At 40.0% G+C, this 23,368-nt stretch overlaps 1 protein-coding gene across 1 annotated transcript in view; it reads right to left on the reverse strand.

The window, feature by feature from the left end:
- Nucleotides 1-23,368, reverse strand: part of ADCY5 (adenylate cyclase 5) — a 206,372-nt gene that overhangs the window by 67,661 nt on the left and 115,343 nt on the right. Inside the window, exons 3-4 of the mRNA XM_053982722.1 lie at nt 16,573-16,722; nt 11,416-11,537 (exon numbers count right to left, since the gene is read on the reverse strand). Coding sequence (XP_053838697.1) covers nt 11,416-11,537; nt 16,573-16,722 — 272 coding nt within the window. The remainder of the gene's footprint in view (nt 1-11,415; nt 11,538-16,572; nt 16,723-23,368) is intronic.

Here is a 23,368-nt window from a genome sequence, read left to right on the forward strand (position 1 = left end):
CTGCACAGAAAGAAAGCAAGCGGGGAGAGCGGGGGGAAGCGCAGCAGCCCACACAACATTAAATGCTGGTAGGCTCAGTGCTAAATAGCAGATGATTCTTACTGAATAACTGCCCTAGATTTTGCAAACAATACAGGGAACAAAAATAGAAACCCATTTACATATTGCTGTTAATAACTTTATTTATAGTGTCACAGCTAGAGCACAGTAACTGCAGCCATGGCTTAACTTGAAAGCCATTCACTGTGGAAGAGTCAGACAGATACTGTTTTCTCAATCCTTATGCAACTGAAAAAAAATCCTGCTAACAACATCCAGTCACCAGAATTCTTGTAAGCAGAATCAGAAAATAAGTTAACAGCAGCCAAAGCCAAATGCAAATCATCCCCAGGATCCTCTTGGCTTCTGCACCTTCTGGCTACCTAGGACATGCTGTGGTTAACCAAAGACCACCAGGGCTAGAAACTCTGGCAAGTAATTTTTCACTTCAGTCTGAGCGTCGTGATAGCACCTTACAGGAATATTTGACTGTTGTTTAATTTATTTACTTGGTTGTTATTTGTTTGTTTGAATTAAGAGGTACAGACAGGGCTCAGACTAAGTCAGCAGCTACAATAAGAAACAGTATGTGTCCAGCATTAAAGAGAATCCCTCCCACATGCATGCTGCCATCTACATGACTGTAGCCAAATCTTACCTGGGAGCCAAGATTCCTGCCAGCTAAAACACCACTGGCCTGACACAAAAAACTGGCATATCTTTAAGGTACAGCAACATACACAGAAATTTGTATCCTTGATTCCAGAGTATTTTGCAAATGCCTTGCTATTTATAAGTAAATGGAGCAAAATTGAAAGCAAGAAAACCATCTCCTGAGACCCATCACCCAAGATGTGAGAAAACATGGATCTAATTTTCCCTCTGCTTGAATCCAGCCTGAACTGGACAACTGGCTATTTTGGATTGGGAACAGGGGTGCCCTCAGGACCTCGTTCTGCAGCTGCTCATTACATATAAAATACTCAGAATAATTAGAGGCAGAGACAGCGAGTGCTCCACTCTGCCCTGCTGATTGTGGTGCATGCTGTGACATGGGACAGTGGGATTCAAGCTGCTGCTCCGGGGTTTGATTCTTTTATATAGAAAAATGAAACAGAATTAACAAAAGAGAATGAGGATGCCTTCTTCATTTATGGCCTCTCCTAGGAGACGTGACCTCAAACGCCCTCTGGTACATGGGAAAACTGAATTCAGATTACCTACCCTGGCACGTGGGCTCCCAATGAGCATGGTGTGCCTCATCACCTGTCCTCTTCAGGTCTTCACTACCTCTGAGTTGTACTTTCTGCCACATGGAATGCCAACTGAATTATTAATTCTCTGAGTTTCCACTTTAGTGAGGAACAGAAAGATGCCCCTTTGGCCCAGCAGCCCAACCATGCCCTGCTTGCTCCCCTGCAGGTACAGACAGTGCCCATGAGAATGCCCAGCACAGACTGTGCGTGTGTGTGTGTGTGTGTGTGTGTGTGTGTGTGTTGTGCACACTCCCTGCTGCTTCCTTAGACACACTTCCTCAGAGCTTTCAAGACATGGTCATCAGGACATTTCTGCTATAGGAGCCAAGAATTTCTGAACTCTGATAAACCTCACTACCAAGTCAAATTAAAGAACTCACTGCCTGTCTCAGGTTTTAGCTTTTCAGACAAGATACCATTTTCAGTTTACTTCTTCCCCCACTGCATACTTTCAAGGAAAAGCAGTTCAGCAGGTAAGCTACACCTGCAATTTCAATGTCCCTGGGATTTGCAAGAAATTTGTAATCACTTCAAATTTCAACAACAAAATTTTACTCAGTTTGCAGCTGAAAATTATAAAGAATACTGGATAGTATGATCAGAATATCACTTAGAATTTACACTCTGTAACACAACTTTGTCTCTACATGAGACCTGTCATCCTAAACTGTGACCCGATGGCCACTATTCTACAGAAGGGAAGAACCGTAGAGAAAAAAGGCAAGGATGTGAGGTTTTTTCTTATTTTTAATTGAAACAAAGTAGAACTACTAAATGAAAAGGCCTCTTTTTCTCTTGCTTGGAAAGAAAATTAATCTCACAAAGGGGCTTACAGTAGTTTTGAATGCAATCCAGAACAAAAGGTTCCAAATGAAACAGAATAATTATACTTTTATGGATCAGCTCTTGGCATTTGTTGAAGCCTGATCTGTAACTGCAATGCTCAAGTTCCCCTGAGCAGAAGCCAAAGTTTTGTTTGTTTTGTTCTACAAATTGATTCTTATTAGCTCATTCTTTGGAAACAGCCAAGGCACAAAGCAGTGGTGCATTGGTGTGCATGTTCCTGGGAATGGAGGCTCTCCACCAGCACTGCTATGGCACATAACTGTCCACATCTACGCCTGCTTGCATTTGGTTTCCATTGCCCTTTCTTTTTTCCCCCCAGACATCCTAAAAATTGGTAAATTTGCTCCTTTCTTTCCAAGGTTTTTTTTGTCTGCCCTGTATTTTTTGCTTACCTCTCCTCCCCACTAATATCCCATCAGCTCTGTGACACAAGTTCTCTTAGTTCGTTCAAGGTCCAGGGAGTTACAAAGCACTTTTCTGAATTGCTGCTTCATTCAGCACTGCTGGTCTGCCAGGCCTTGGAGATAACAGAAATTAAGTAGCTGTGAGAAGAAGGAGGGTTGTCCTAGTAACCCTCTATTAGCAGCATTCCCCACAGTGAGCAGGAATGGAGCCAGTGCGTGATCACACTCTGCAAAGGATCATGCTTAAATGAAAAAACCTACTCAAAACACCACCACCAAAAAACCCAAATCAATGAGCTGACACTGGTGGATCAGACTGTCACTACTGTAACTCTGCTGGGAAAATTCCCCACTGCTTCCTACCTGCACCTTCCTCTTCATGTGAGAGGGCAAGTTGTGCTTTCAGGTGCATTGCACAGCTGCTGCTGGGACAAACAGGTATTTACAGCTGATCTTACAACTCAACAAAGCCCTGGTTACCCAGCCTTCTGCATGCCACTTACTGGGGGGGATCTGTGCAACAGGAGGCGAGGAGAGAATATTTTCCTGATAGTCACACAGATCCAAGTTTTATAAATAAATTTATAAATAGCACGCCAGGTTTTTCATCTTGGGGGTCGATTCTATAGAACTGCAGATGAGGAAGTTGATTTTGAATGTTGATTTTGAATCCTATATGTTTAAGGCATCCGTTTAAGAGGCTGATTCATAAAACAGACATGGTTACTGGTCCAGAATGTCCTTAGATTTTCTCAGTGCCTTTGAGAGCCTCAAATATTTGCCAAAATCACAGGCAGCAACCACAAAGAGCTCTGCTGGTCATGGTATCAAGGAAGATGACACCTATAGTGCTATATTTTGGTTGCTTTTTAAACAGCATCACACAGACACCTTCCAATCTCTGAAAGCTACCTGCAAACTTCCAAGTCCCCAGAATCTACACAGTTTTACAAATTCTTATTCCCACAATTTAAAAGTATGTGCATCCTTCTTGGGCTTTGTAACAAAAACACAAATGGGCACAGAAAAATCTCAGTTTTCTAAAAAGAGCACTTCTATCATTCCACAAGGGCAATGCCATGTTATTGGGATGTGTGTGATGAAATTAATTAAACCTTTGGTGTTTTGCCTCCTTTGCTCTTTTGTGCAGTCCTCTGGTGCTCCTCATTTCTGTCAGTTCTGTTTCTGAAGTGACCTGTTCTTAACTTGGTTTCTTACAAAAACCCCACTTAAAGAATTTTGCAGACTGCACAACCTCTCCCCAACTTTTTCACCACTTAGCATAAAATAAAGTTAATAAAAAAGAGAAAGTTTAGAAACTACACTATGACTTTCATTTACTGGAGGACACAGACTCAAGTTAGCAGTGGTACTAACTTGAATCACAGGATGCCAGACCACTTGAGAGCTCTTCTCCATTAATTGGTTCCAGCTTTTGTCTCTTCTTCATTATTTATCCACTGTCCAAATTATATATACACCAGTAGGAACAGATGCACAAATTAGCAGCAATTGTTGAGGGATATAAATATAGTATAAGAGAAGTTAATCCATCCCCATCCAGAACTGTGCCTCTGTTTTATAGCTTCTGTAAGAGAGCTTCAAATAGTTTTGCAAAGTTCCCTGCATTACAGAACAAAAAGTTTAACTAATTTTTGCTTTTCAGTCATTATCATCTAGGGAGGAAGCAAAAAGGTGGGATGATGATTTTAATAAAAACCTCTTCAAATGTTATATAAACTGAGTGTTCTTAAAACCACTTTGCATGTTAACTACATGACAAAGCAGTTCATCAACTGAAATCTCACGAAGTCTTTACAGGAGAAAAGCAACTCTGTAAAAGCAGGTCTTCACAAAAACTTCACAAAAGTTTTGTTCATAGAATACTCAATTTTTCTTGTCAAGGTTACTCCAGAGTACAGAGGACTGGGAGAGAATCAGCTAAATAAATGCAATTTGATGCTTTTTTTTAAACTATAAATTTGATACATTTGTTTTTATCAGACCAATCAGCAGTCATACATTTTTTTTTAAAATCAATTTCTTCTTAGTACTACTGAAGAAAAAAGAGAATCCAAATAACCTTGATGAATTAAAATTCTGCTCTGTGAACTTCTACAGGCACCTTCATTATTCTCTCCAAATTACTCTTCACAGTATTTCATCATTAAAACATCTAACAGTCCTCAATCCATCACCCTGTGAACTTCACAGGCCCTTGTGTACACTCAGAATAGCAGGGTGTGAATTATACATCACAGGCCCTTCCTGATTGCTGCTGGCTTGCTGGTGGCTGCAGATCTGCAGTCACCTGGCAGGCTGCACTGCTGGGAGGTTCTCCTGATTCCAGCACACGTGTTCAGGGAGTGCATGCAGCGGGGTGCCTTGCAGCCAGTTATTTATCTGCCTTGTTCTGCAGAGGGTACAAGGCTTGCTCACGGCCCTGAAGACACCAGAGGCTCCCAGCAGGGGCCAAGATCACAATATATTCCCAGTTCAAAGAGGAAGATCACAGAGCAAATGAATACTTAAATGAGTTAGCACGTATTTGTTCTTAAACGTTGCTGTGCACACACACAAAGAGGTGCACAAAGAGGTAGATTTGCTAAAATATGTAAAACTGCTGTCTTTTTTGGCTTTAAAGTTTTCATGGCTGAACCATCAATACATTTATTATTGAGAGGCAGTGATCCTGGGTTGAAACATCCCCTGTAATATTAACACCCATACTTAGTGCACAGCTTTGAGGTCAACTCCAGCTGTACCAAGGCTGCAAAGTAAGTGAATTTCTTTACTTGTGAATTTTAGCATGAATGACAACCTCCAAAAGACAAGTGATTTCTCCTCTCAAAAACAACAGATTGATTAGGAAGAGACAAGTGATTAGTGGTGGTAAGAGCAGAATATTTCACCTTCATCCACAGGTGAAACCTACTTCTGCACTTCCTAAACTTATTGCTAACTTGAAAGAAAAAAGAAAGATCTGCAACATTAAAAAGCAAAGATTCACATCTGCCAGGAATTGGTGCAACTCCCAAGAGCTGGCTCTTGACAGAGAGAGTTCCTGCTTAGGTAAAATTCACTGCTATAATTTGGGGAAAGACGTGGGCAGGCTCATTTCCCTCCTACTCACTTTTCTCATCCTACAGCTTCAACCAGAAGTTACAGCAATTAAATGCTCTAAACTCACATGAAACCCACAGTTACCCCCCACCTACAGGCAAAAATAACTTTTTACTGCTCGTGGGCACATGCTTCGAATAAAGAAAAGGAGGGAGAGGTCTTGCCAAGCCTTGATTCTGAGAAACAACCAATCAACCCATCAACACACTTTGGAGGAAATCAGAGCTCAGGGACTGGCACAGAGAGCAGCAGCAAAGATGCAAAACATGGGTAAAAGTGGCTCTTGGGCTTTCTCCTTCTTAATGCTTGTCTTCCTTGTTTTTAAACAGAAACCATCAATTTTCATTCTGCCACCCCACAGAAAGGAGAGAAGACAAGGAGGAAGATGGATTATACAGTAAATATTAAAAAAAGTTACTGCTTCTGCCCTTTCCTGGCAATGAGGCCTTCCACAGAAATTAAAGCTACACAAACTTTGGCTGAGATGAGGGACTGTGTAATATTTGAAAATATCCCTGCCAGAACTGTCTGAAATTTATACCTGCCATAATGTAACTTTATTTATTAAGGAGCATAAGTCCTTCACCACCAATCCTGTGTGTGAGGACAGTGGGAGAAGGGAAGAAAAAGATGTTTGCTTAGTTGAATTTTTCCTCAAATATCATAGTTCACAATTCCATAGAACTTTGCAACTTGGAAATTTAAAAAACATCATAAGCAACTACTTAGGCATCACACACCTAAAAGGTGAAGAGGTTAAGTTGACACAGCTGGTCTGAATACCCTGACACTCAGCCAAATTACCATTTGGTAATTTTTAAGGGGAGAACTTTTTGGTGTTAGAATGTCATTAAATCAGAAGACGAGTTACAAATGCTTTTCATTTAAAAAGCTGAAAGCAAATGGTCTTGCTTCATTTCTGCAAATGGTTTAGTTCAAGTTGACAAGAAGTTTAAGAAACTCTGAAAGCAGGTTAATGCTGTTGAGTACATGATTCATAAGAATTATGTGAAGGGGTGAAGAGAGGAAACTGTCACTTTTACTGCATTTGGATGCCAGCCCTAAAATAAGCTTCTTGAAACAGTTCATTAAAGGAATTTCAATGACAAAGCCAACCTTTATCCATTCACAGAGGACTTCAAGCCTCCTTTTATAGCACAGAGATTACTATATTTGGCCAAACCTAGATAACATTAAAGCCATTATCACTGCAGTGAGACACTATAAATAGCAACAGTAATGTAAAACACTTAAAATTCTGTCTGGGAAGCATGATAGATAAACAAAATTATCTATGCATAATTTAGGGCTTGTCTATGAGACATAATCTCATTCATGATAACATGAACAAATTTAGTTACATAATTCACCTTGTTGTTTACCCAAAATTACTTGCATAGTCTTGGGAACTCCTTTCCTGATTGCTTTTGACAATAGACTTTATATTTAACACACACACATATGTGGGAAAGGTCAAATCATGCTCTGAGGTTCTGGATTTGTCAAAGTTAATTCTCATTCAATAAATCAGGACAGGAAAATATTTCATTCTCTGTTTAAAGGTTCTGTTCATGCAAATTGAAAAAGAGTGTATTAACCTCAAACATTTGCATCTTTGTTTTGTCACCACGCTAAAATTTTCAGAAGAACATGATCCTGAAACAAATTTTGCTGCCAAAAATTACAGGAAATTATATTTTCATTGTGGATAAATTAGTCTCTGAACTTTACTTTCCATAACAATAATCAGGAGATTATGAACTCATTTGCAGGAAGTCCAGATAAAAAGATTTGCTCAAAAAAGATTGTCTCTTACCCATTGAGGTCAAAAGGACCACAGTTATTTACATTTAAAAAATCATCTTTCCCTTTCGGAGAGACAGCCCACCCTCTAAGGGAAGCGTACCACAGTAAGCAATGTCATAGCAGAACTGCTCCTTATTGAAGGATCATGACTATGCTTTACAGACTTTCTGCTGGTACTTGAGGATGATCTCTTCTACATAGGTTTAAATTGACTTCTTTTTTTCTTAAAAAAACAGAAAAGAAAAAAAAAAAAAGTGTGTAACCTATATTTCTAAAAAAAAAACAAACAAAAAACCAAAAAAAAAAAAAAAAAAAAAAAACCTACCAAAAAACCTGAACCATGTAACCTAGCATCTAAAACTAATCATATAAAAACAGAACTGTAAAGTTAAGGACACTTCATTTTTAAACTAGAAAAGAAAGCCTACACACATTAACTTCACATAATTTTAGATTAATGTTTTCTGCTGGTAGAGTGGTTTGGGTTTGGTTTTTAATTAAAATTAGAGGTGGTCCCAAAAGCCCAGACCCAATCATCCCTGAAAATTAAAATATTTAATCTTGTCTGGAAGAGAATTTAGTAAGCCACTTCTCCCACACAAAATGTCAAACCAGGCTAAGTGCACAAGGCTGTGCTCTGGTGCCTCGTGAGTTCAAAGGACCCAAGTTAAAGACATCTGGATGGAAACCTCCAGAGCCTCATAAGTTCCATGTTGACAGTGGGTTTGGAAAGCAACCTCACTCTGAAGATCCAGTAAAAATCAAGATGTCGAGTTCCAAGCTTTAAGATGACAATCAAACTTATAAATTAATAGTTAACAAAAATTCCCATCCATTATACTTTCGTTTAAAATCTGCCTTTATACACAATCTTGGAGAATGGGGGAGAAAAGAATCACTGAATAGAGCTGATGGAGAAGGAAAACCCACAGCTCTTTGCAAACACACAGACCTTCCCACTCCTCTGAACTGCAGAGGAAATGCTCCTGCTGATAAATCATCAACAGGAAGCCAGATTCAATGGCTGGGCACAGCACCCTTGCACTGACTTCACATACTTCTCAATTGCCTTGACACAATAACCTTTACCTCATAAAAACTTAGCTCTTATGACATTTTTGAGCAGTGACGAACACAAAACAGAATTGCTTGGAGCGTTCTCATCTCAAAAGCCTCCCCTTGAGCATTGCCCTGCAAAAAGTAAAGAGCCTGCTTGCTTTTATTCAGCCAGTTCATTAATCAGCATCCCTGAGATGCTACCTCCCCCCTCCACGGTGTTTCTGTGTGCATGTAAATGCTTCAAAATCATCCACAGCCCTTCCCACTAGAGGTGGTTTCAGTGCACCCAGGCAAGAGCAAAGGCTCCGTGCTGAACTCCTGGTGTGAAATGAGTCATTTGTTCCAAATCATGTTTCCTTTCTTCAATATTCGCACTTAGTTATTCATTTCCCTAAAGTACATGAAGATGAGATGTTCCTGAGTTATTTTCTATTTGCTCTCAGCATATACACTATTTTATTCCTATTTCTTATCTCACTTTCCCAGCCTTTTCCATGATTTCAGTGGGCTGTGATTTAGGACCTCATAGACACAGACAACAAAGCCCACACTTTGAGGAAGATATGATTTAAGTTGTTTGCTCTTAAGATCTTTTGAGACCTTAGAGTCCCTTTGCACTGGAGCTGGTTGGCACCTGCAAGGGCCTGATTCCTAAACTCATTACCAAGAGGAATAAAGTTAAAATGACTCTTAAGCTGCAGAAGTGACATTATTACATAAATGCCTGTATTGTTCAATAAATATGCAAGAAGTGAAAACTAAATGTTTGCAAGTGTTCTGTTAGCTACCCATCAGGAACTGACTGGTGCACATACCCATTTATGTATTTGTGTTTCACCTTTCATGTTTCTTCACAGCCATAGCTGAAAATCATAGCTCTTCTCTCTTTCTATACTCTTAGCCATGTGCCACTTTTTGAGGCATCTTTTTAGTTCTCCATGTCTCCATACAAGCTATTATCTTTGGTCTATTTTTTTCCAGTCACAAATGTTACATCAGATTCCCATTCCCCCTTTAAAATTTTTCATTTGCAAACATAGTTCATTATTGTTCATTGAGTTTCATTCATTAATGTTTATTTAGTTTTTGTATATGTAGTCACAGAAATTAAAATTTCAAATCAGTATTATCCTAAAGAGACAATCAACTTTACTAAGATTTGACTACTGAACCACTTCCAAACCTGCAAAATAATGACATACGGAAATTGATGTGGAAGACTAAAATACCATAGTCTTATGGTATGCTAATGAATTGCACTTAGTTTGAATGTCAGGTTGACCTTTGAGTAATGGAAAAAAGTAATTCACAATCAGCATCTATCACAAGAAATTTACACACCTACTTGAACAAGCTCAGTGTCATTAAGGGAAAAATGAATGTGAAGACACAAAATTTACTGTAGCACAAAGCCTGCTGAGGGGACTGTGGATAGCCTCTTCCCCTCCCCTTCATCACCATGCATATATCCTTTATTTTTCATCACTGAACTGTTATTTGCTTTGATTTCTGATACTGTTTTTGTGTCCATTGTATTGCTAGTGGATCTTTATCTCTTTACTGAGTCACAACCAAAAAAACTGAAGGGCTGAATTCCATCCAAGCCAGCATACAGACTCTCCCTGATTTCAATGAGTTTTATGTAAGACTCTACATTCAACACTGAGCAAGCTCCCAATTTTCTGCTTGTACATTGCCTCTCCCATCTACCCTCAATCCTAAGGTAATGTCTTCAAATGCATCATAATTTCATATGGATTTTTTCACATCAGCTGTTGGAGGGTGCAGTATGTTACAAACTCACTTTTATTTGTTGAGCATAAAGTATCAGAAAATATAATTCAGTAACTAAAGCTGCATGAGAGAGAAAGGCTACATGAGGAGTTCACAGGAAAAAACTCTTCTTGTAAGGGGAGATGGAAAAGGGAAGCTCTCTGTCCCCAGTCCCTGTGTCTCAAAAGAAGCATTTATAGACTGACAGAGCTGTTACACAGTTCCAGGACCTGGCTTAGCTGAGACATAAGTGATCTCCAAAGAGATCAGGTACAACAGCAGAGGTGAAATGCATTAAGATTAGGTTAAACTTTGCAACCACAGCCTATAAAGCTATCAAGCCCTGAAGTACTACTTTATTGTCTCTTCCCTGGGAAACTGGACAGTGGGAGGCAGGAGATGTTCAGAAGCTCCTGGGCCTGGACTACCCCAGCAGCACAGGTTGTTTGATTTTGCATGACTTGCCAGAGACTAGATATCAAAGTCTTTTCCTCATCCAGGTAGACCGAGGAGCAACACATTGCTGGATGACTGAGCAGGTGTCAAGGCTGTCACTAATGGACCCCCTGCTTGTAATTCCAAACTGCTAGCAACCACTCCAGAAAATCTACACCTTAGCCAGGTTCTGCAATTCACCCTGTGGGAAGTGTTCCCAATTTTTAACTTGCATTCCATCATCTCTTATCAGAGGGGTGCTTGTAATTGTCCAGAAATAACTAACCCCCAATATACCGTCTTCTCAAAACCATCAACACTTACTCCAGCAAAGAAATAAAGAAAAAGAAAAGGAAAATGTAAGGAAAGAGATCAGTTCAAGTCACTTCTCAAAGGAAGATATTGTTTGAATGAGGCAATCCTCCTACCATCTTATAAATAAACTTTCAAAAGTCAGCTAGTGACACTTCAGAGTCTTTACACTGATTTTGGAGGATGAGGCAATCCTCTGACCATCTTATAAACAAACTTTCAAAAGTCAGCTAGCAACACTTCAGAGTCTTTACACTGATTTTGGCTTATGTGTCACTGACATCTTCATCCCTGGGTGTTCAGGGCCAGCCATTGGGAGGGTCCCTCCACCCCCATGGCTGGAGACAGGCTGCTGTTCTTACCTGACATTGTCATGCTTCTGGATGTAGATCTTATGAAACATCATGTCTTCCTGTTTGGCATTAATGTCAGCTTTCATCTCCATGGCAACATGTCGAGGAAGTACAGAGAGCAGGAGACGCTCCTGTGGAGTCAGACAGATGAACCAATTAAAACACCTGCTGCCCAGTTAACAAACACACTTTGTTCCTTACTGGGGAGAAATGACTCATCAGTTTGGTGAGAGATGAGCACAACCAAGCAAAATGGGCTCCATAAACCCAGGAGCTGATCCCCTAACCAGTCATATGCAATTCTGTTCCCAACCCCATAATAAGAATTCAATGGTTTTAGAAGAAAAAGTATTATTTTTCATTCCAGACACTGGGCTTACAATTTGTGGTTGCCAATTCTTGCAAATGAAGGAACTGTGCAACTCAAAGAATGTCCATGCACCGTTCTTGGAAGGACTCTGATAAATGAGATTGTCTGGCCTCCCACACAGTCTCTGCACACCACCACAAAGTCTTCCTTCACCTAACACCAGAGGAATGATACCCCAACACCCTTGGGCACTATTTAAAATTCTTTCCTTGCTTATCTAATTATCTAAGCACATTCCCCCAGCAGGCACAAACCTGCTCTTAGCAGCTAAAATGTCATAGAAATGCCCAATAAAACCAGCATGAGAAGTGCTTCTGCTTCACTTTAAACTGCTGTTAGTTCCCAATTGCATTAAGATCTGCAAACCCACCCACTCACCTACAAGAGTATTTTCAATAACCACACACCATCAACAGTTTGTGGCTCTCCTTGCTCCTCAGTTGTCACTTTCATTTACTCATTGTAGCTTTTGTGTGAGTTTTGTAACATTATTTTGCAAGCTGTTCCTACAGAGTATGCAAAAATTGATAAAATTATGACTTTCTGGTGATTTTCCTAAAAACTCACATAAAAACAAGTGCTTGTTATTATTCTAAATTTGATGCCAATTTCACACAGAAATTATAGCATTTAAATCTGCAGGTAATTTGTGCCCCAGGGATGCATTTGTGTATATCAGGAATCACACCTGAGAATTCTGCCCAGAGCTTCATTCTATTCCCAGTCACACCCCGTGAAGTTCAGAAGGTTTTTGCTATGGCTCATGAAGGTGGGGAGCATCTCCTTTGGGATCAGCTCTGCTGTGGTCTGGTCCAAGCTGCAGGCAGTGCTCTGGAATAGCTGAAGAATCCCAAAAGCTTGTGCTACTCTTTTCTTTATTTTTCTTTCCCTGTAATGAGCAGGAGGAAGAAAAGGGCCTTCCTTCTTGATGACACAGACAGAAGGTGGTGCAAAGGAAGGTCCCCAGCCTTATCTAACAGCTCATTAATTCTCAACAACACAGGGAGCAGCAGGGTTCAAACACAGGCCTGACTCGGAGGGGTCAGCAATCCTGTCCCAAGTACTCACGTCACCAAACCACTTGCCCATAATGCAGTTATAGGCACATTTCTGGTTTCTAATTCCTAGTTCTAACTGAAAGTTCACCATTTATTTCTTCCTCTAAGGAGAGAAAGGAACCCTGGAGGAACCAAAGGAAGATTAATTCACTGAAAATGTGCTCAGCATGCACTGAGGCGTTTTACAGTCTGTAGCACTGCCCAGTATTTCTTTTTCCCCCATCAGTGTGCACCTTAAAGAGACTGAGTCTGCCTTCAGTCTTTGAAGGGATAGTAATACCACAGAAGATGTGTTGGAGGGATTTCTATCTCTGCTTAAAACTGCAGTAGCCATGAAAAGACACTTGTTTTTTAAAGTACTGTCACCGTCACTAGCATACCGCAGGTGCTAACAGTTACATATCCTTTTTTTTTTAAAAGCAGCTCATGAATCATGCACATGTCCTTAGGCTTCCATCAGTTATTGGTGCACTCCTTGAGTGGAAAAGCACAACACATTTGTATGCTTTCCAGAGTAAATGCTGTATACGCTGTTGTCATTTGCATATTCTAATAGGCATCCTCAAATGTGTGAAAGCTGCTATTTTATGTGTGATTTTACACATCCTCTAAATAACTCGGAAGCTTTACGGGAGGTTCGGGGGCACCCACAGGTTTGGAACATTCCCTGTGGGCGCATGAGCACGGAGGGTTTACTCACTTCCACAACAGAGACAGGAGCCTGAGTGTCTGTTACGAGCATTCCAGGAGATTGTCACCTACATTTCCGAGTAGCTTTTACTTGAGAGCCCCCACCCCTACACTTCCTGACACCATAGGCACTTGCCAGATTAAGTCACCAATATTTTCAAGACACTTGAGATCTCCAGGAGCTGCACTAACGCTGCTCTGAACTAATAATCAGGGAATAAGATAGGCTGATCAGGTGAAACAAATGCATGTGGCACAACATCCCTTCATGCAGCTACTAATTAGGAAGCTGAGCTGTGTTACAGAGCTGAGTATTATCTTTATTCTGTTTGCTTGGAGTCATCACAATCACTGAAAATAACCTCTGCAGCTAACCGGAGAAGGCTATAACAAGTGCATTTGTAAGGCGTACGCCACATGAAAAGGCCTTCAGAACAACAAAATCCCTGTGTTTTATTTCAAATGGAGCAGAGAAATTAGGGTCTCCAATAGAGACCAATTTTCATTTTGATACAATAACTAGAAAGTGCTGCAGCCCTTGCTGTAAAATCCCATACTAGGCACCAGTGAGATGACCAGAACTGCTGCATTACAAGTATAACAAGGCAGCATTCTGACCTGATAAAAATACAAGAGCAAATCCATATATAATTCTCCCTTCAAAATAACATGCAAGTATAGCTCCACTGAATTATACATTAAACAACTGCATCCCAAGGAGAACTAGTCTCTAAAACAGGCACATAGATGAAGGAGTTCAACACAGATCTACTGTGTTTACACACGTACACATGGATATATTTGTGCATGGGCACACACATTCCCACAATGACTCTGCAAAGAATTTTTAACTATTTATGAAGTCCTCTCCCAAGATGACCTCAAATCCCTGTGAATATTTAGTATCTTAAGATTATCCATTTCTCCTCAGGTTTAGTAACAGTTACATTTTACCAAAAGTGACACTGAGATGAAAAAAAGGAGAGAACAACTTTACAGAGACAGAAGACATGCAATGCTAGAATTAAGACAGTTCAGTCTCAACAACCCATCTCTTACTGAAATGCTATTTTCTCCCTACACAATGTGGAGAACACCTGATTTTTCATCCAAGAATATTTTGTTCTGGGCAAACAACAGCGATTCCTGTTATGGCTCTGCCCTCAGTTATCTCAAGTAATGAAATCGCAAGTAATCTCTTTTCTGCATTGGATATTCTGGATTTTCTATTTACTTTCAGGCTAATTTTGGGTGCTGGTAGATGCTTAATAAAGGAAAATACAAGGTCATTTGCCTGAGAAAATCTGCTTCCCTTTAAACAAGAACAGCACACAGGAGCCATCGATCTCCAGAAAAAGACAAGCAACTATAAATAACAGTGTTGGGCTGTGCAGTTGTGTTTTCCTCCACCCCTGTTTGGACATGTGGGCTGAGCTGCCCTTATTTGTGTCTGCTGTCACTTCGTGCTTATCTCAATGCATTATGCATAGAGTCATCTGAACAGAACCTGGAGATCAATGTCAGTGCAGGCTGCAGCAGCAAATAATCTCATTAGGAATCTCCAGCTGCCAGGACCCGCAGTTACTGCTGCAGGGACTGAAGAGCACTTGGCAGTGACTGGCTTTAACCCACGTTTTCCTGATGTCCTGGCTTTCTTATGTATTGTATAGTACTTCCTGGGGAAGGGAAGAAGAAAAAAGCATCAAGATAGGGCATTTGTCAGGACTGTTCCAGGGAGCTGCTTCTGAGACAGAAGTGCCCAAATCCAGCACAGCACCGGCATCTGAGCCATGCTGCTAAGGCAGCCTCTCAGCAGGGAGAACAGAGCTGTAATCAGTGAGTAAAATGGCACATTCTCTTGGCTCAGTCCTTTCCTCCACTTCAAGGTGTAGAAGGAGGAGTGGCTGCTCGTTTCATCTTTCTGAGACAACATTCGTTGCACAGGAGAAAGGAGTCTTGAGTGTGAATCTTGTTTTCATACAGAAAGTACCAAATAAGCACGTGTACACGTCATTTCACAGTAAGGATTGAACAGCAGCTATGTCAGCCAGGGGTACGTCATGAAACACTGCCAAAACACAAATCCATAGATGCAGATGGGCTGAGACGTGAAGGAAAATGAAACTGAGTTGCCACAGAGATGCAAAGACTCCCCAGCTGATTAATTCCCCTGACCTCTCCCCAAACCCACAACCAGATTCTGAGATATCTCCCAAGGGATAAATGGAAGTCCCATTCCATGATTCATTTCAAATTGGACTGAACAGACCACTCTGAGATGTAGTGCAGGGCAGAGATGTGTGTTAGCAAGGGAATAGTTAAGCTGCCCCAAAAGACCTTCTGTGTCTAATTCTGAGACACAAGAGATTCATTGCAAGAAAACCCACAAATGAATTAGGGGAGCAGATACATTCAGCACCCTGGCAACTAAGCTGTATGTTGGCAGCAAGAGGGCTTTTTACAGCAAAACACCAATGAAGTTGATGATGAATCTTACTTTTTGAACAAACATAATTCATTTGAAGCCAATAAGATATAGAGAGATGTGTAAGCATGTAGGAACCTTTGGGAAAGGAGGGAAGAGGACCTTCTTTGGAGGCATCAAGGAACACTACATTATGTGGACCAATTCTTGCCTGCCTTACAGCTACATTTTGGCAGTGGCTTGGCTGACAATCATGCCAGGCTTTGACCTTACAAAGAGGGTCAGTCCTAAGCCTGTGTGCTGCATCTGCATTTAACACTTGGCAGCAATGACGGGTGCAAAAAAACTCTGCAGACTCTTTGTGTACTGTGTAATTTTAATCCACAGAGAACATGCCACTGGATATGTTGCTTGTCTCTGGAAAAGTCCATTGGAGTATTGGACAAGAACTACACCCCTGAGCTTTCTTTCAAATCTTTAAAAATCCTGTCCTCTAACAACAACCTATTTGTGCCTGGATTACTCATGAAGAAAGAAGCCTGCAAGAGCCATCCTACAGGAACAATTTGCATGCTAATTCCGTTTCAGTGTTTTCATGTTTTATTTCCAACTGTTGCTCTTACCTGCTGCTGGTTTTCCCTTTGAGAATGCAGCCTGGCTTGTATGCATTCCCTGGTCTCTTGGAAAGCCTGTCTTTGGGACACCTCTGCTGGGTAGTGGGTACACACGCCTACAATGTTTGTACAGGAGAAGATGAGAACATTGGAGACCAGCTGCAAAAAAAAAAAAAAAAAAAAAAAAAAAAAGAGAGAGAGAGAAATACTTGGTTACACTTTGGAAAACTGCCATAGGTAACAGAACACTAGCCAGAATCCAGCCCCTTCCATGACTCCTTAAACCAACACATATTTAAACCTCAGGCTCTTAATTTCAATGTATTTTACCTCTCTAGTATTTGAGATATAAAACTTCCATATATGACCTCAAATATATGTTCTTTCCACTGTGTACTACTTCACAACTAAAAGGTACAACTCCACTGATAATTCTGCAATCTTGCATTTGGTTATCTATTATCTGGGAACTACTGAGACACAAATCAATCTAAAAGTGCTTCATTGCTCCATCACTGGAAGTCACCTATAAGTCTCCCAGAGATAGCTGGCAGAGGAACACTGATAGTTTCATGTTTGTGTACCTACATATCTGGCTCAAAAGCATTTCAAAAGTACATTAACCATTATTTTGAAATAGTGCTTGAAATACTGAAGGTAAAGTGTTGGTATTCTCAAGGATGCAGAGCAGTTTTTATAATCTAGTTCCAACTCAAAATCTTATGTTTCTAGATAAAAACATAAGTTTTTTACATTTCTATGCATGAGTACAGAAATGAGTTGCTAATTCTGAAGCGTTATTTCAGCTGGACAAGCATGAAGGAAGAGCTATGTCACTCTTCTACCCATGCGTGTTATGTTTTGTAAGGAAGTAGCCACATAACTTTTGCTGAAAGCTTGTGTTGCAACCTTTTATTTCCCAACTATTTTTTAATAAAAAGGAAAAAAATATTCATGCCCACTGCTGGTATTTGTTTCAAGCAAATCCTCAAAGCCTGTTCTGATGTCTTAATGTAAATATTTCCCTTAAGAGAGGCCAGTCCCAATAGGACTTTTTGAGACTTGCACAAGCTGCACTGGACCACCCTTTGAGGACAGACTTATTTGAAACATCTCTCATCTTTTCCAGGGGAAAAGACTGTCAAACCTCTAAGATTTTTAATAATACAGATATTTCCTCTATTCCCTAATGAGCCCAAATATATCCTTTGCCTTTATTAATTTTTTACTTGCAGAATAAAAAAAGCAGTTTCCAGCCCAGCCCATTCCCTGAAAATATGGAGACACTCTGGATGGCAGGAGAGCTGCAGGACACCCCTCAAGCCCTGAGCTCACAGGGTATGCTCAGAACTCCCCAAACCAACTTGGACACTGTGAAGGAAAGAGGAGCTGCCCCCATCTCAAACATGGACTCACATCCCAAGAGTTACAACTTCTCCATAAAAATCTGACTGGTATTACTCCAGCTGTTTGATGACGTTCATATGCTAAGGACAGCAACAATTCTTTTATTGACAACTCCAACTGGAAACAGGACTTAGGCAGAAAAACCTCATCTTTCAGCTCAAAAAAGGCAACACCATCAACTACAGCCAGAGGAGGGACTCCTCTCTGTGGCTGGCTGCCAGTAGATGGCAACACTCCAACTTCCCAAACTCCTGCATCCAGCGCTGCATTTTGGGCCATGTCCCCACAGTGAGTTCCACACATTTGTGTGCCACACTACAGTACAAGGACCTGCACGTCATGGACACCCCCAGGTGACTGTCACCAATCTAGATCTATATGCAGACAACAGGTTTTCTAGGATGAAATTATTCTCACCCCCTACAGATGGGTCCCTCCATGCAGAGCCCACAGATCACACAGAGGTGTGATGAATTCGCAGCTCACACACGTGGACATGAAATAAGTCCCAATACTAAACTCACACATCCCCTTCACAATTGTATTCTCACTCAGCTCTTTCTAAGCCTGGCTGGATCCTTCCAGATCCAAGGTTCTCCACCTCTCTCCCCCAAGTTGATCAGACACCAGTCAACCCCCACCCAAATCCTGCCCAGTTAACCTGAACCAGTGCTGCATCCAATGGACATTTGATGCTATCTTTTTTTTGGTGATAATGATGATTTTTAAAGATGAAAAATCTCCCCTAGCATAAAAAAACCTTCAGCCAGTGCTTATTCTATTGTAAAAAAAAAAAAAAAACAAAAAAAAACACCATAAAAAGGGTGTCAAAATAGGGGTTTCCTAGATTTACTATGACTCCATGGGTGCGGTGATTGAGACTCTCTACCAATGACTAGAACTTCTACAAGTTCAATCTGACTAATATGGGCTCAAAGGGGTTAAAACTAAGCAGTATCTTTTGCATGTCCAGATTACAGCAAGACTCCCAAATCCTTGCTATTGGAGTTGTGCAGTGATTAGAAAATTTGTCAGAGAATATAAAATTACATAAGCATGTATGATATATTTTGAATGGATAAAACTGAGAACAAAGAAAGTTTTAAGGAAATAAGCAGTTTTCTGCTTTAATCCCAAGACTCTGAGATTTCATTTCACTTATAGTCACTAGCACAAATCCCAGAAAATCTCCCCAAAACAGGGACTCAAGTCTTGCACCAAGAACAGGAGACAACAGGTGGTTTAGATGCCAGGCAACATATCAAGAACAGATCCAGCAGAAACAGGAACACCTCAGTCCTGAAAACAAGTTCTTTTTATGTCTTTCTGGACAAACTGGTGTAGTGCCAATAAAAAGTCCCCCCAGTGGGGTCCACGCACAAAGGTACAGTTGCTGTGATGATGCTTTAAACAGCCAGGCTGTGCTGCTCAGGGTGTGTGGTTCATATTGGACACCGAGATAGGGAGTACAAAAAACACCATCAGAACTGACATTACTGATAACATTTTTGGAACACCAAGCAGTTTAACTTTTCAGCATTCACTAACATCACCTTACACAAACCCAAGGGAGTTCACAGACTGATTTACAAGACAGACTCAGATGACCATGCTGCATCAAGTTGGAACAAAAACTATATTGCAATGTAATTTTTAAGTAGTGGAGGGACAGGTATCTGTATTTATTCTGTTTAGCAGGAGCTCATTTAAATCACAGTATGACATCTTGCAACACCCTGAAACATAAGGAGTGAAATTACTCTGTATTATCTGTGTTACTGTGTGACTTTTCTGTGAAAATATTAAAGATCTGCAGAGATTTAAAACTGAAGCTCCTTTTATTTGCAGCCACACTTGTTAGTGAGCAAGAGATTTTTGTTCAATATTTGTTCACAATAATTTTCTACACAACCACTTTAAAACACAATAAAATAAAAAAAAATCTAGGAGCAATCTTTTTTTTCACAGTCCTCTGTCTTAACAAAATAGATTTATATCCTGTTTGCCAAATGGTACTACTTGCTTATCAGCTTCCTTGCCATTTTGCTATGGTAACCAGCTTCAGTCCCAGGAGGAAAGAGATGATGTAGATACTAAAAATCTGATTCCCTAAGCTCCATGGCCTGAAAAGTAAAAACATATTATGGCAGCTATTTCAGACAATTTGTGCTTGAAGAGTTGTTCAAGGCAATGGAAAGATAAAATTGTCTGGTTTGTAGCTGACTTCCTTCCCCTGCCTAACTAGAGATTTAAAGTAAGAAGATTCCTACCTTTCTGCTTTTGGAATACAATAGTTAATAAAGACCATTTAATTACATGTAACTCCTAGGTAAGCTAATAAACCTGCCTGCAGTATTGGCACATGTGAGTATTTCATAAACTAACATGTTTACTGTTCCACGACCTGTGTGAGGCAGAGAAATGCTGCTCTCCTGGTGTTACCAAGGCAGAGCTCTTCAAAGGTGATTCAGTACCTAAGGAAGAGCTATGTACTATGAGGGGTTTTCAAAAACCACTGTGGCCCCTTAGTGCCATTGCAATAATAGATCCCTCAATCTCAGACAACAAAACAGCTTCCAGTCGCTTTGATTTCATCGCACAAACAGAGCACTGCAACGCCTTTGTTGAATCTCCCGCAGGAAACTGTTTTCAATAATTTTTTCCCCTGGTGACTGAAGGGGAAGAAAGACAAGAGATGGAAACAGTTTAGTTCCACATGTTCTAGGAGTTATGAAAACCTGGTATTACAAAATCAAAATCGAGAGCTAAATTTGGCCTGACACCAGTGTTACAAAATTGATGTTTTGGGCACCTCAGGCCAGGCTGAGGAAGAAGCAGGATGTCTCAGTGGCCAGGAGAGAGCCTCCAGACCACCACAGCAGAAAAAGTATCAGCTTGCATCAATATTGCCACACTTCCCCCTGCTGTGTTTCTATTCGATAATTCTTCAAACACCAGATGCTATTCAATATGTAATTAAGAGACAACAACATGCTTAAGAGAAATAGCATCAAGATAAATTTAGTTAGTTCCCTACCTCTGCCAGAGCAAACAAGGCTGGCTACTGACATGAGAAGGTGGCCATATTCCTTGCAATATCATTGCTTATTATAAAAGTCACAGCTTCTGGTTTTTTTGCCAAATTACTCTGCTTGGATCCCCTTCTGTTGCAGAGGCTCAGGGTTGCTTCTGTTCTAAGATCACAGCACTGGACTATTGCCTTTAGTTTCCAACATCACTAACCAGTATTCTGTTTTTCTATTTATTTTTCATTTAAATCAAAATATTGTTTTGATATTTTCATAAGGTTCTGTTTTGAAAACAATTACTTTTGAAGCTTTTACTGTGAGGCAATAAAACTGTCACATGGAGAAATAAAGCACATATATGGAGATTTAAAAGTCATAGGAAACAACCCACAACAAACACCAAACTATGCACCCCTTCTTTCCAGAGTGTGACACTGCTCTGCCTCAGCTTTCTAACTCTCATGATACTCAGCCAGTAGCAAATCTTTTGTTGAAGTGCTCATCTGTGTACCAGCCAGATTAAAAGCAGCTAACACTTCACTTTCTAAGCTGCATTTCAAAGTGGTTGTATACTGAATTGGCGAAGTGGTCTAATTATTAATTACAGGGTCAGACACAGAGAGTATCTTTACTTTTGAGAGTTACTTTTTTAACCTTTAAAAATTATTATGAAATCTTAAATACTTACTGTAAACAATGCAAGAACAAAAATATGAATTGGAAGTATGGATAAATTCTAAAGACAAAAAGCACAAACATTATGAGAAAGTGTTGTTGTTATAAGATATAGCTGGTGGTGTTTTTTAAACACTTTCCCTGAACTGCAATTAACCCTCTATTGCCTTTTCATACACTACTGTCTAATAAAAAAATTGGAGCAGCTACAGAGCCAAAGGCATAATGAAAATTAAAATGAAAGACAACATCAGCTGGCTCCAAGATCAAATTACTCATGTATTTGTGTTGTATATACAACAACATCTTTCATTTCCCAGAGCTACAGCCAGCAGAGTACCAAGATAGTGAAAATTTGTAGATTATGCTAGAAAGATAATTAAACAGTTAAAGTCACACGGTCTTCTCCCAGTGTTCGGCCAGTAAAGAACAGTGTGAGTACTAGTAAAGAAATCAGGAGGTTTCAATTTGAAACATAGCAAGTACTTTTACTGAGTGTTGAGAGATAACTGCAACATCCAAAGATTACATCAATACACCAGAGCCTCAGAACAAATTTTCTGAAGGTGCTGTGTGCTGCCTTCCCTCTGTTCTGCTGCTGCTGTACAGCAGCCACTGCTTGGATCTTGAGCAGAACAGAAAACCAGTTACAGCCACCACCATCCAAAGGTTTCTCTGACACGAGAGCAGTGCTGCTGAAGCCAGTGTCATGAGTTTAAATGCCTCCCTAAGTCACATCTGAATTATTGCAAAGTAGCAGAACTCTTTAGAGAGTATTAGACAGTGTTGTTCTACATATGCACTAAATCCCTTCAGCTGATTGTGAGAACAAAAAATGTCTCTGCAGAAACACTTCTGAAACTCTTCTGATGTTCCTTCTGTTTGGTGAGCCTACAAGGAACAAAAGCTGCCCACTTCACTCTTTCAACTAGATTCTATATTTGGCATAAAGTTACTTGCTGAGAGTGACATGTGGTATTTTGGCTGAAGACACTAAAAGAGCCCTCATGCCACTTGTGAATATCTGCAGTCAATAAAAACATTCATCTGATGCCGTCCATTCTGGGCATTTCAGTGACCATCTCACCTTTCCAGCCCCAATGTACACTGATCTCTCAAACGCAATGCTGTTCTTGCAGAGGAAAGCCAAACAAGTATTTTGCCCCACATAAGTTCATTCTTCCTTTAGAATGAAAAGAATTATTATCTAATTTACCTTTTAAATACATAGTTCATGTGGAGACATAATACACTATAACCCTAATCTAGAGCAAAAAATCAAGATATTTATATTTTTCAATTCCCTTAATTGTTTCAGCATCAAAATCTTTGATGCTGCATCCTTAATTGTAATGCTTCACACCTTATTCTATATAAATTCATTGAATGTTGTAACTGCAAACCTTCTGTGCATTCTTGCCCAACAATATTTGTACCATCATGCAGAATACAGTATTTATGATTTGGGTTTTTTTATCATTAATACCTTTAAATCCTACTTTTATTAAAGAACAAAATATTACCAATACAGTTTGGTGGTTTTTTGTTTTTTTTTTTTTTTTTTTTTTTAATGAAGCTTCTCAAAAGGAAAAATTCTTACATAAAATGGATTATGGATAAATTCTACTTCCCTAACAGTGTTTTATTAATATTTTGCTGGCATTTCATTTTCTTTCATTACTGACTGATAAGAT

This window comes from Vidua macroura, chromosome 7, assembly GCF_024509145.1.
Source record: "Vidua macroura isolate BioBank_ID:100142 chromosome 7, ASM2450914v1, whole genome shotgun sequence".
Classification (NCBI taxonomy): Eukaryota; Metazoa; Chordata; class Aves; order Passeriformes; family Viduidae; genus Vidua; species Vidua macroura.